Source organism: Phragmites australis, chromosome 6 (genome assembly GCF_958298935.1).
Source record: "Phragmites australis chromosome 6, lpPhrAust1.1, whole genome shotgun sequence".
In the NCBI taxonomy this organism is placed as follows: Eukaryota; Viridiplantae; Streptophyta; class Magnoliopsida; order Poales; family Poaceae; genus Phragmites; species Phragmites australis.
In genome coordinates, this window is record NC_084926.1 from 31,541,287 (window position 1) to 31,555,233 (window position 13,947).

Genomic DNA, 13,947 nt, shown 5'->3' on the forward strand with positions numbered 1-13,947 from the left:
GTATCAAGGAGTTTCTTCGTTCATGATAAGATTTGATCAGAGGGGGGGGGGGAAGGCCTCTATATATCAAGGGGAACTTGAACGGATTAGGATTGGAAACATAAAATCAAAGTTTTTTCCAATCACTCGACCAAGAGGAGATCAGGGGAACTGTGATGTAGGAATTCTTCTTTTCGTTTCTCAGTTGGAAACCACATCCCCCAACACTTTTATTCTCCTTAAACCTTTTCATCTATTAAAAGTACTAGAACAGATTCAAACTCGGCTTGATGCTGAGGAAGGCTTCGCAAAGATGAACAAAAATGCTGAGCATGGTAATGGAGTTCAGGTTCAAGTGGTGAGGCTCGATTTAGTACCAATCGAGTACATTCAAGAAGAACTTGTAAGGAGGGACGTTGAACCCACAACGAAAAAACGATTCAAAATCCACGAATTCATGATCAATTTTGTAGGTTCGGAACTCCTCATTGGATGCAGGCCTCCTGTCACACCTGGTTTTAATGGACAAAACCAAGTGCGGCTTATGTGTGCCCAGGAAGTTAACACACATAAGGACGTCATAGGTGAAGTAGCAAAAATAATACTTTTATTAAATAAACGTTCACTTCTTACAGAATAAAGACTTCACCTAAACAACCTCAAAAATTAAACTAAACAACAGCATCAAAACGACGGTAGCAGAACAAAAATATCGGCGACCAAGCACTCCACAGGCACCGACTGGAAGACACGCTCCTAGAACACCAGGTCGTCGTCTTGGAAATCTTCAAAATCTTTCACTGAGCAGCATATGTTTTTGTAGAAGAAAGCAAGGGTGAGCACATAGAGTACTCAGCAAGTGTGGGAAAGTAATGACATGCAGGCTTATATCAAGAATAGGCTAACACATGGTATATTTGCGTAAATGCGAGTAATGTGAACACATTTGGACTCAAAACATTAAGCAGTTATTAAATGAATGTAACCCAAACAATTCAGCATCCAGCATACAAGGCTCCCCACCTTGCACACCATAACCATCTAGTACTCCTTGTACTTTATCCAAAACCTTCTAGTACTCCCTGTACCAGAACCATCACCAACTAGTACTCCCTGTACCAAAACCATAACCATCACCCTCTAATCATGTGAGGATACAAGTCTCTCATATCCGTGAGCACAGCTGTTATAACAGTTTTACACTCTGCAGAGGTTGTCCATCTTTCCCCACGAGTCGGTGAATTCCATGTTGCCGTATTTGCAAGACACTTAACACACGCCAGTGGTGTACCACCAAGAATCACTGTATGACACTTTCCACTAACCAGAGACTAATCCAGTATGTGTCTGCCCACTAGGTTTCACCGCCAGGCTTTACGCGAGTTCAACTCCTACCCAGAAGCCCCATTTTGTGTTGACCCAACACACACTGGATAGACTCTAATCAGTATGTCACGTCTTACCCATATCAGCCTTGTAGTTGGTACGTTACTTCTTAGGTTGTCGCTCCACGAACCAGTCCTTACTTAGGTTACTTGAGCAAACACTAAACCAACATCATAACCATGATAACCATCCAAATCACCGTGCTCAAGGCCTAAGGTTCCATATTGCTAGACCATTAACAAATTAACGATCATTGTTGTATATGTTCATTAGTCAAGATTATGACACTTCTCAACATCCCAAAAGCATGGCTAAGCAATCTACCTACAAAGACACCTAACCATAAACCATCTAGGTTCCAAGAGATGATAAGGGAAAATCTAGGAAAAACCCTAACATAAGTGACTACCCATCATATTGACAGACATTGCATGCAGTTTATTAAAACCAAAACATTTAAAAATATAGGTTCAATATGATCAAGGACACTTGCCTTCTCCTTGCTGCTGCTCAGTGTATTCTTGCTCCTGGTCTTGATGTTCCTCAAATTGATCCGGGGTGTTGTCGGCTAATCGCACAATAACTGGCAAACAAATAAACAAGATACACTAAAAACATAGCACAAATCAAAAGAACAACGAGATAAAATATGTCTAGAAAGAAATAGCACTGAAAAACGAATCTATCGGCGTAAGAATCGCCTAAAACGGAGCTGCGACGAAAAAGTTAGGGCTAAAACAAATCTAGGGTTTAATCTAAAAAAGAAAAGGGTTATTTTGAATAAAACAGAAAGTTCAGGGACCTTTTTGTAAAAATAGGGGACCTAATTGTCATTGTGAAAAAGATCAGGGACTAATATGTAAAAAGGCAGGTGCTTTTTGCTAAAAACAGAGAAGTTCATGGGCTTTCTTGCAAAGTTGCCAATTAAAAGGATTATCTGAAATTATTTTTAGATTTAAAAACCTCTTTTATGACGTGGCTACTGATTGGTTTGACACATAGGCAAGAGGGTTGAGATGGCAGCTGAGGTGGTAGGATGATAGGGCAAAACAGCTGACTGGGTTCAAGTATGAACACGTGGCGCTACGCTATTTGTTGATCAAGGGGTACGTTCGGATCTAATCTCAGCCGCACAAAACAGATCCGACGACTTAGAGGAGCTCGGCTATCGGAGAAGGAGGTCACAGAGGCGCCGAGGGGGTTCATGGCGGCGCACGGCCGGGAAACTCGCCGGAATCGACTCCAGCTCGCCGATGACGACGACGAGCTGCGAAATCTGAAGAAGGAAGAACGGCGGATCTAAGGGCTTACCTTGGGCAGGGCGGCACGGGATGGACTCGGTGACGGAAGGGACGACGGAGGACCTTGGGATCTCATCAGGAAGGGGTCTCCGACGGCGCTGGAGCCAAGGCGACAGCAGGGAGAGCTTCGGTGGTCGGCCACGGTTCTGCTAGGCTGCTCGGGTGAAGCTCAATGGCACTAGGGCTGCTCGGCGACGTGCTCAACCGAAGCGTGGTGACAATGGCGGTGGTGGGGCTCGAGATCGGCGAATTCGGCTCGGGACTCGGTGGGTTTGGGACGAGATGAGATCGGGAGAGGGGTTCTGCTTATATAGGCGGGGTCTCGCGTGGAAAAAGGGGAAGGTGGCAGCTCGTACTCCTCTCAGACTCGGTTGACGGCGCGGCGGCAGACTCTGGGTCGGAGACGACAACGACGACGAAGGCGGCTTCTGCGTAGGCGTCTTCGGCGCATTCGGCTGGGGCGCGTGACGCTGGGCCGGACCGAGGCCTAGCGGAGGAAGACCGAGGCCGGCTGGCTGGGCTGAGGCCGAAAGAAAAGAGAGAGAGGTTTGGGTCGGGGGGGGGGGGGGGAAGAAAAGGCAGCCCGAGAAGGTTTATTCTTTTTTTTTTTCTAAATTCAAATTTGAAGCAAATCCACTTCAAACAAAATCCATCAAAAGCCAAATAAAAATCCTATTTTCCTAATTCAGCATGAATGCATAATAATCAATTATATCCTATGTCAAATATATTTTTCTTTTATATAAAATAGGATTATACCTTTTTTAATTATTTAAGCTCATATTAAATTCTAGAAAATTTTAAGAAATTTCTAAAGGTGGAAAATTTAGGGTGTTACACCTCCATTCAACCAAATCGCAATGGGGCACTATTTCTTCAGCCTCGAGCTCTTTCAGTCTTGATTCTTGCATCAGGGAGGTTGACCATGTCTTAGTCAGAAGCTGTGTCTCATCAAGCTACTTGGAAGAGGCATCGGCGGACTTCATGTCAAACTCCTCTCTGGTGAGCAGGGAGCGGGGGTCTTCGAAGGAGAACTAGTTTCCCAGTGGTAGCGAGTGTATGGGCGGAGAAAGATGGAGGCTTGTGCGAGGAGTCTGGTGATGAGAGCAAGGAATAAGTGCTATAGTTTTGGCTAGTACGGGTAAATAGCCCAAAACTTACTGTATTTTGACAACCACTCCTATCTCTATGGTGCCTTGATCGATGTGAAAGGTGGAGTGATGATATCGTGTGAATCTCTGCATGCATTAAATGAGTATATACCCATCGGTTCAAATTTCAAAAGGTTTTTTTTAACTCTACTTGAAATCGGGTGTTGACTAATCGGGCTTTTAGTCCTTTCTTGAGCTTCGAGTGTGGTTAATAGCAGGGCACTCAAACTTACTCAACCAGGCTTAGATTTGGCGGTACTAAAGTGGGAAATTGCAGAAACCCTTTCTCCCAAGCAGACTGAGGGGGCAACTATCGAATATTTAACTATGGGGTACATACGCATAAAGAGTACACCATATATAGATAAGGTATGTCATGTGCATGCTTAACAACTCCGGATATTACAGAATCGAATCTACAGTACCTACTAATCCTAGAGATCTAGAAGGTGCATACTAGGAAGGTCTCGATTGGTTACCCAACTCAAGAACAACTAGCATCCCAACTGAATTTATCTAATCTTTCTTGGTGGACAAGATGAAGGACTTCCTATCGACTATGACGAGATAGGAGGCGGTACAAGACCCCTATATAAGGCGGGGACCTAGACCCCCGAGGAGAGACTCTTTTTCCAGAGGAACATAAGTCATCTGTACCTCGACGCAAGCATTAGGGCCATAGGAGATACTTGGCAACTTCATCATTAGTATAATTTAGATCTCATCTACTCCTTGTTATAGATCTAGACACATTCCATGTACTTGAATGAATACGAATACATCCTCAACCACATAGAACATAGGGTATTATTCCAATCGGGGGCCTGAACCAGTATACATCATGTGTGCTTCATCTCTTGTTTGATTCTTGGATCACAAAGACAATCCCATTATTCATACGGACATATTGTCAGGGAAAAACACTTGATAATTAGTATGCAAGAAGTGGTGGAAAAGTAGTGCATGCATATTCTTAGAAGCATCCTAGCATTGTTTAGGAATTAATGGTGGCATGATATAATTTTCTAACTTAAGCACCCATATTTGACCCAAAATTTCACGTAATGCTAGGCAAATGAAATAAATATGAGGCTCTTTGGGGTACTAGTTTGAATATATTGCAGGATGAAAAGAGCTTATATAACAAAAACCATGTTTCTATGATTAAAGGTGGTAACTGTAAGAACCGTCCAAATCGCACTCAGCTTAATCGACAGTGCCAGCTGTCTAGAAAGATAAGAGCTATCACACACCCATCATTTGATATTTTGAGTGCTAACACTCATCTAAAAACATCCATCACAGTCACTATTTGATTAAAATGAGAGCAATTCCAGTAGTCCTGATATATACTCAACAAAGCCCAAGATCACTGCATATACCATTTACAACATAGTTTCATCACAAGATATTAATCGAATGCAAAGATTTTACTTATATTACATACCTTGGTAACAAAACCAATTTCTACTTAATATCAGAGTTTTTATATGCAGCAGAAAGTACTAACAAGACAAAAGGCTAGTGTCGCCATTGCCCATAAGGCACCACCAAGATTAGCTCAATTAGACATCCTCTACTCCTGCTCATCGTCGACATCGGCTAGGATAGAAATATCCATATACTAATTCATCATTACCTGCCACAACTTAAGGGTAGCACCCTAAGTACGAAGGTACTCGCAAGACTTACACAATATGGGTATATACTATTTCTGACTCCAATGACAATGCATTTAGTTGAATAGCAAGGAATAGCCACAAAGTTAAGTTGATTTAGTGAGAAGCACTTAAATGAATATAATGACATGAACAACTAATATTGATCAACAATAATCAAAATCTCCAAGAATGTAAATTTGCTCAACTCAAATAAGCATCAGCATATGCTTCTCCTAAAAGCCCACATCCTTTCCATCCCACCAAACTAAATGAAATTCTATGATTGATGTCCAATGGACATTAAGCATGCTCATGACTGAGAGCATGGCTATTCAAATAGTTCTTACTCCCTACAGGGGAGTACTTCTTTACCCACATGACACAAGACCACCGACCACAAAACCCTTTGATTGCAAGTGATGATTCATGTGACAACCATTCACGTACCCACCCTGAATGTTTGTTCCCATGCCTAAGCCTGTAGAGAGTACCAAGGTCCACTCTTGGATATCCCTAGGAGTCCCTTATAAGTACAACTCACACCTTGGGCGTATGAGTCAAATGAACACGGTGATGTATGATACTTAGCTCATCCTTACCATATTCAGATATGTGGTAGTACGAAAAACTGCTTAAGTCAACGGCACCAACAATCGGTGCTTAATCGACTCAAATGGGCCTATGGCATTCAGGACTCTTTTCCCAAACTACCCCTACTACCTGCTCAAGTCTTGTATCCTCATCATTACTCATCATCCCAACTGACCGTACTCGTGATTCAAGATTAAAGAACTATAGCTCATGAACAATGGTGACATCCACCGCTCGACTTCTACCGAGGACCTAAGAAAAGACTAAGCAATTACTGTTGGTAATATGCCCTAGAGGCGATCGAGTTTGCGGATTGGATCTGCTAATGGGCTTTAATGTTGATTAAAGGACCATTAGGGTTTAGAGTCATAATGGGCTTTAATGTTGATTAAAGGCCCATTAGCGTGCTCTATATAAGAATAGGCAGGGGCCAAGGCGCATTGAGTTTTTTCAGAAACCCTGGCCGCCTCCTATTCCCGAACTCCCTTCGAAACCCTAGCCGGGCGCGTGGTGCTAGCACACCGGCGCACGGCGATTCCATCCTTGTACGTGTGGATACCGTAGAGGCGCTGCTACTATTGCGGTGCTGATCTGCTCGGGAGTACTCGGGACGTACCCGCGAGTACTCGGAAGGTGCTCGGGACGTGCTCGGGACGAGGTTGACGATCGACTACTTGACGCGCACGACGTTGGATTGGTCTGCTCCAACTCTTCTTCCGCTGCACTGCTCGTCAAGTGGTAACGATTCATGATCCCTTACTCGCATGCCTTCCTGGTTGAATGCGGTAGAGAAAATTTATTTTGTGCTAGCGTAGCCTACCCGCAACCCTTCAGTGGCATCAGAGCCATCCTGCGTAGTTTTTGATCTGGATCAGTCACATATAGAAGATATGTGATAGAAATAGATTAGATCTATTGTTTTTGATCAGTTCATATGATGGATTGATCAATGCACGGTTGGTTAGGTGAATTAGAGATTGGATGAGATGCCAGTCGATGAAACCACATAGCCAAAAAGATTAGCTCGATCTCCCACCTGTTTTTGCGTGCGACTTGCCCCTACCGGCTGGAATCACCATCGGGGCTAACTGCATGCATCGCGACATGGTCGGGAGAACAGCAGATCGAGGTCATGTGTGCTGTCATCGTTTCTGGAAAAACCTCACGCGATGATCAATGGGATTGATCTAATGGAAATTGAGGCATTATGAATGAACCGGAATTGGCTCGATACGATCGATCCGATGAGATTTTCATAGCGATTTCATAGATGCGATCTATGTATTTCCGAGAGGTTTTCAGGAAGCTGCCGCGTACACGCATAGATTGTTGTAATAACATGATCCCATCACGACATTAGAATTCGATTGTACGCTTAACTCGTTTTTGCAGAGAATGTTGTGACTGGTATGGCCTTGTGATATGTGATGCATGTGTGTAATTTTTCATGGCCTGCGTGTCATGGTTAATTGCAGCCCAAGGCTGTCATGTTATTGTATAACGGCCTGCGTGTCGACTTGTGATGCTTCTTCTCATGTAATTTATCTAGTGCTATTAGGTGTAATAGACTAGAACAAGATCATGGAGATTTGAAGCATGATGACCCGGAGGATAGGAAACGTGGCGATGAAGATCACCATGTGAAGGGGCCATACTATGTCACAGTTAATATGATTGCCTGTGATGTTTTTATGTTCCTGTCATACTATTCTTTCATGTTTTATATGTAGTGGATATGATTTTCATGATAGAGTAGTTTCCCTCAGAAAAATCAAGAGTAATTGATGCCCTTCCAATAGCTGCACCTACAAAGGTTTTGATCATTGTGTGGTAGGTCTGCCAAAGCAGGGTGCCATCATTTATCTTAACCAGTTAGAGTGGATGTCGGACATCCACACGCATAGTATTGGTTTACTTGATAAAGCTATCAAAACGGTTTTGGGCTTTGGGGCATGGTGTTGGGCGCCGGGGCATTCGATGCCACCCAGCAAACAAGAGTCACATAGGGATGTGATTAGCAAGGCGTTGCTTACCTATGTCACTAAGTTTCTAGCAGTGATGCCAAAGCTCACTAGAACTTAGTTGAATATGGATCTTGATCCTCTATATGTTGTTAGAGGGAAAACACATATAGTGGAGTATCTTTTGTTAAATTGTTTAATAGAAGATTCACATAGGCATAGTGCTGAACCTGCATTTTCTGTTGTAGATTATGGCACCGGCCGCTAGTAACACTTTCAGTTTTAATTTGTGATCGATTCTTGAAAAAGAGAAGCTTTCTGGAACAAACTTTATTGATTGGTATAGAAATCTGAGAATTGTTCTCAAACAAGAGAAAAAGGAATATGTTCTAGAGGTCCCCTATCCTGATGAACCAGCTGATAATGCTCCTGCCACGGATCGGAGGGCTTATGAGAAGCACACCAACGATTCACTGGATGTTAGCTGCCTCATGCTTGCCTGTATGTCCTCTGAGCTTCAGAAGCAATATGAGAACAGGGATGCCCATGATATGATTGTGGGACTCCGAGGCATGTTTGAGAACCAAGCTCGGGCCGAGAGGTACAACACCTCAAAGTCCTTGTTTGCGTGTGGGTTAACAGAAGGCAGTCCAGTCAGTCCTCATGTGATCAAAATGATTGGTTACATTGAGAGCCTGGAAAAACTTGGTTTTCCCCTTAGCCCTGAGTTGGCTACGGATGTAATTCTCCAGTCGCTCCCTGCGAGCTTCGAGCCGTTCATTTTGAACTTTCATATGAACAGCATGGAGAAAAGCATGGCTGAATTGCATGGGATGCTAAAAACTGCTGAGGAAAGCATTAAGAAGAGCTCTAGTCATGTGATGATGGTTCAAAAGGATAGTAAGAAGAGAAAGCGCAAGGGTAAGGCTAAAACTTCGGATGAGATCTCGAGTTCTAAGCCTAAACCTGTTGGAAAGCCCAAGGCTAGCCCTGCCGCTTCTGACACTTGCCACCACTGCCATAAGACTGGTCATTGGCGGAGGAACTGCAAATTGTACTTGGAAGAACTCAAAAAGAAGAAGGGAAGTAAGACTTCCTCTTCAGGTATAAATGTTATTGAAATTAATCTTGCTACTCGTCCTGATGATTCATGGGTATTTGATACCGGATCAATGATTCATACTTGCAAATCGTTGCAGGGACTGAAAAGGACTAGGAAGTGTGCAAGAGGCGAATTGGATGCTCGCGTCGGTAATGGTGCAAAAGTTGCTGCGTTGGCCGTTGGCGTTTACTCCTTATCGCTACCCTCAGGATTAGTTTTGGAATTAAATAATTGTTATTATATTCCTGCCTTGGGCAAAAACATTATCTCTTCTTCATGTTTGGAAGAAGATGGTTATGAATTCATAATAAAGAACAAGTGTTGTTCGATATTTTTGAATGGTATGCTCTATGGTAATTGTCCATTAGTAAATGGATTATATATATTGGATCTTGAGGATATAACTATCTATAACATTGATACAAAGAAACCTCGGCTTAATGATTTGAATCCCACTTTTGTTTGGCATTGTCGATTAGGTCATATAAATGAGAAGCGTATGCAGAAGCTCCATAAAGATGGTCTTCTACATTCATTTGATTTTGAATCATTTGATACATGCGAGTCTTGTTTACTTGGCAAGATGACTAAGACGCCTTTCACTGGTCGAAGTGAGAGGACAAATGAATTATTGGCCCTAGTACATACAGATGTATGTGGACCGATGAGTTCTACAGCTAGAGGTGGTTTTCAGTATTTCATTACTTTCACCGATGACTTTAGTAGATATGGTTATATCTACCTAATGAGGCACAAGTCTGAATCCTTTGAAAAGTTCAAGGAGTTCCAGAATGAAGTACAAAATCATATAGGCAAGACAATTAAATTTCTGCGATCAGATCGTGGAGGTGAATATTTGAGCCATGAATTTGGTGATCATCTAAGGCAATGTGGAATCGTTCCACAATTGACTCCACCGGGTACGCCACAATGGAATGGGGTGTCCGAGCGGAGGAACCGAACTTTGTTAGACATGGTCCAGTCGATGATGAGCCAATCTGATCTTCCATTGTCCTTCTGGGGATACGCTCTAGAAACTGCTGCTTTCACGTTAAACAGGGTTCCATCTAAGGCTGTAGAGAGGACACCATATGAGATATGGACCGGGAAGCGTCCCGGATTGTCTTTCCTTAAGATATGGGGTTGTGAGGCTTATGTAAAACGTTTGTCGTCTGATAAGCTCACTCCCAAATCTGATAAATGCTTCTTTGTGGGGTATCCTAGGGAAACCAAAGGATATTATTTCTATAACCGGGGAGAAGGCAAAGTGTTTGTCGCCCGGAATGATGTCTTTCTTGAGAAAGAATTTCTCGCGAAGAGAGTTAGTGGGAGCACGGTGCAACTCGAAGAAATTCGGGAACCACTTGAAAGTGTTTCAGCTCCTATTGAACCACAACTCGGTATGCAAGATGTTGCAGAACCTGTTGTCGAGACACCAGCCCCATGTCGGTCGGAAAGGTTCAGTCGTGCACCCGAGCGGTTTATGTTCCTAACCACGGGGCAGCGCGACATATTATTGTTGGACAATGATGAACCTAAGACTTACTTGGAAGCAATGGTGGGACCAGACTCCGAAAAATGGCTTGGAGCCATGAGATCCGAGTTAGAATCCATGCGAGAAAACCAAGTTTGGATCTTGGTCGATCCACCTGATGGTGTGAAAACTATCGAGTGTAAATGGGTTTTTAAGAAAAAGATAGACGTTGATGGAAATGTTCACATCTATAAGGTACGATTGGTGGCGAAAGGTTTCAGGCAAATTCAAGGTGTTGATTATGATGAAACGTTTTCGCTCGTCGCAATGCTAAAGTCTATTCGGATTCTCCTAGCAATTGCTGCATATTTCGACTACGAGATATGGCAAATGGATGTCAAAACGGCTTTCCTTAATGGAAACCTAAGTGAGGATGTGTACATGAGACAGCCTGAAGGTTTTGTCAATCCGAAAAATGCTGGGAAGATTTGCAAGCTGCAAAAGTCCATCTATGGACTAAAGCAAGCTTCTCGGAGTTGGAATCTTCGTTTTGATGAAGTGATCAAAGGGTTTGGTTTCATCAAGAATGAAGAAGAGCCTTGTGTTTACAAAAGGACTAGTGGGAGCGCACTTGTGTTTCTGGTCTTATATGTGGATGACATATTATTGATCGGAAATAATATTCCAATGCTCGATGCTGTCAAATCTTCATTGCAAAAGAGTTTTTCAATGAAAGATTTAGGAGAGGCAGCATACATATTGGGCATAAAGATCTATAGAGATAGGTCGAAAAGACTAATCGGATTAAGCCAGAGCACGTACATTGACAAGGTATTGAATCGGTTCAATATGCAGGATTCCAAGAAAGGTTTCTTGCCAATGTCACATGGCATCACTCTCAGCAAGAATCAATGTCCTAAGACATCTGATGAGCTCGAGAGGATGAGTGCGATCCCGTATGCTTCTGCTATCGGGTCCATCATGTATGCTATGTTTTGTACACGCCCAGATGTCTCCTATGCTCTAAGTGTTACGAGCAGATATCAATCGAACCCATGTGAATGTCACTGGGCTATAGTAAAGAGTATCCTCAAGTACATGAGAAGAACTAAGGATATGTTCCTAGTCTATGGAGGTGAGGAGGAGCTCGTTGTAAATGGTTACACCGATGCTAGCTTCCAAACCGACAAGGACGACTCGAGATCGCAGTCTGGTTTTGTGTTTTGCCTTAATGGAGGTGCGGTGAGTTGGAAGAGTTCCAAGCAAGAAACGGTTGCTGATTCCACGACGGAGGCCGAGTATATCGCAGCTTTGGAAGCTGCAAAAGAGGCTGTTTGGATCAGAAAATTTGTTTCTGAGTTGGGTGTGGTCCCTAGTGCGTCCAGTCCAATGGACCTCTATTGTGACAATAGTGGTGCCATTGCACAAGCCAAGGAGCCTAGGTCGCACCAGAAGTCCAAGCACATACTTCGGCGCTATCACCTCATTCGAGAGATTATTGATAGAGGTGATGTAAAAATATGCAAGGTGCACACGGATTCGAATATTGCTGATCCGTTGACGAAGCCTCTCTCACAGCCCAAGCATGAGGCACACTTGAGCTCTATGGGTATTAGATACTTGCGGGATAGACTCTAGTGCATGTGAGAGAATGTGTTCTGTCTATGCTAATGTACTTTTGGATAATTGTTATCTGGTTCCATGAATAATTATCATTTACATTGATCAGCAAGTATGTGACTTGTTTGTGAAACTCTTTGTTTTTATGATGTTATTCTAAATAGTCCCTAATCTCATATCATTGTGTGGGACAATAATGATTTATAGATTAGCACATTTGACTGAATGATGATCATGTTTCACGGATCATAGATATGGAGATATCAAATCAGTAATGTGGACACATGTTAGAGAACATGATGTTGGATAGACCCACCCTGAGATACTGCTGGGATTGTTATTTTTAATGTGCCATCAGTTGTTATCTCAAATGGTGTACCTACAGAATCCTTTGACCTGAGATCATCATTGATTCCAGAATGTGTAGTAACACACTTAGGAGCTTCCAAACGCTATTCCGTAACTGGGTAGTTATAAAGGTTGCTTTCGGGTATGTTATGAAACATGTCGTGGGATGTGAGTGATCAAGATGGAATTTACCCCTCCTAAATAACGGGAGAGATATCTCTGGGCCCCTCGAGGTAGTTGGATTGGAAAGTGCATGGCCATGCCAATGTGATTAAAGAGTTAATCATGGTGAATCCACTACTTGATCGAGTGAATGGTCGAGCTATTACAAGGGTGGCACGAATCTCGCCTTGAGCTTGACTGGTATCGTGTGGTAAAGGGATTGGTGCATGAGTATATCAAGGTTCAGCCGATATGATCTTTGTGTGCATTCGGGAGTCAATATGTCCTGCTAGGTACCGCTATTGACTTGCAATTCGGAAAAGGGTTTCCGGATAGCGGCCGTTTACACATGAACCTAACGGGTCACACACTTAAGGGGATGGAATATAAAACTTGTGCTGACTCTAGTGCAAGTGGGAGATTGTTGGTAATATGCCCTAGAGGCGATCGAGTTTGTGGATTGGATCTGCTAATGGGCTTTAATGTTGATTAAAGGACCATTAGGGTTTAGAGTCATAATGGGCTTTAATGTTGATTAAAGGCCCATTAGCGTGCTCTATATAAGAATAGGCAGGGGCCAAGGCGCATTGAGTTTTTTCAGAAACCCTGGCCGCCTCCTATTCCCGAACTCCCTTCGAAACCCTAGCCGGGCGCGCGGTGCTAGCACACCGGCGCACGGCGATTCCATCCTTGTACGTGTGGATACCGTAGAGGCGCTGCTACTATTGCGGTGCTGATCTGCTCGGGAGTACTCGGGACGTACCCGCGAGTACTCGGAAGGTGCTCGGGACGAGGTTGACGATCGACTACTTGACGCGCACGACGTTGGATTGGTCTGCTCCAACTCTTCTTCCGCTGCACTGCTCGTCAAGTGGTAACGATTCATGATCCCTTACTCGCATGGCTTCCTGGTTGAATGCGGTAGAGAAAATTTATTTTGTGCTAGCGTAGCCTACCCGCAACCCTTCAATTACCGCACCACTTTTAAGTTAGACCATGACACAATATACCTAGGTTACAAGGATCAAGATTAAAAACTTTGTCAAGGTAGGTACTATGTAACAAATAGGATCTACCCACATTTCCAACACCAACTCACTAAGACATGCATATACAACACATAGCAATATCTAGCAATTTGATCAAGAATTCACCAAAATATAGGAGAAATATGATAGATGCTTGTCTGGTGCTTCTTGTTCTTCACTCAA

General features: G+C 43.2%; 1 protein-coding gene across 1 annotated transcript; it reads left to right on the top strand.

Moving 5' to 3' along the window:
* Positions 1 to 8,655: 8,655 nt before the first annotated feature.
* Positions 8,656 to 9,471, top strand: LOC133920584 (uncharacterized). Its single transcript, XM_062365185.1, has 2 exons — positions 8,656 to 9,134; positions 9,230 to 9,471. The coding sequence occupies exons 1-2, from the start codon at positions 8,705 to 8,707 to the stop codon at positions 9,244 to 9,246; spliced, it is 447 nt and encodes a 148-aa protein (XP_062221169.1). The 5' UTR covers positions 8,656 to 8,704; the 3' UTR covers positions 9,247 to 9,471.
* Positions 9,472 to 13,947: the final 4,476 nt, after the last annotated feature.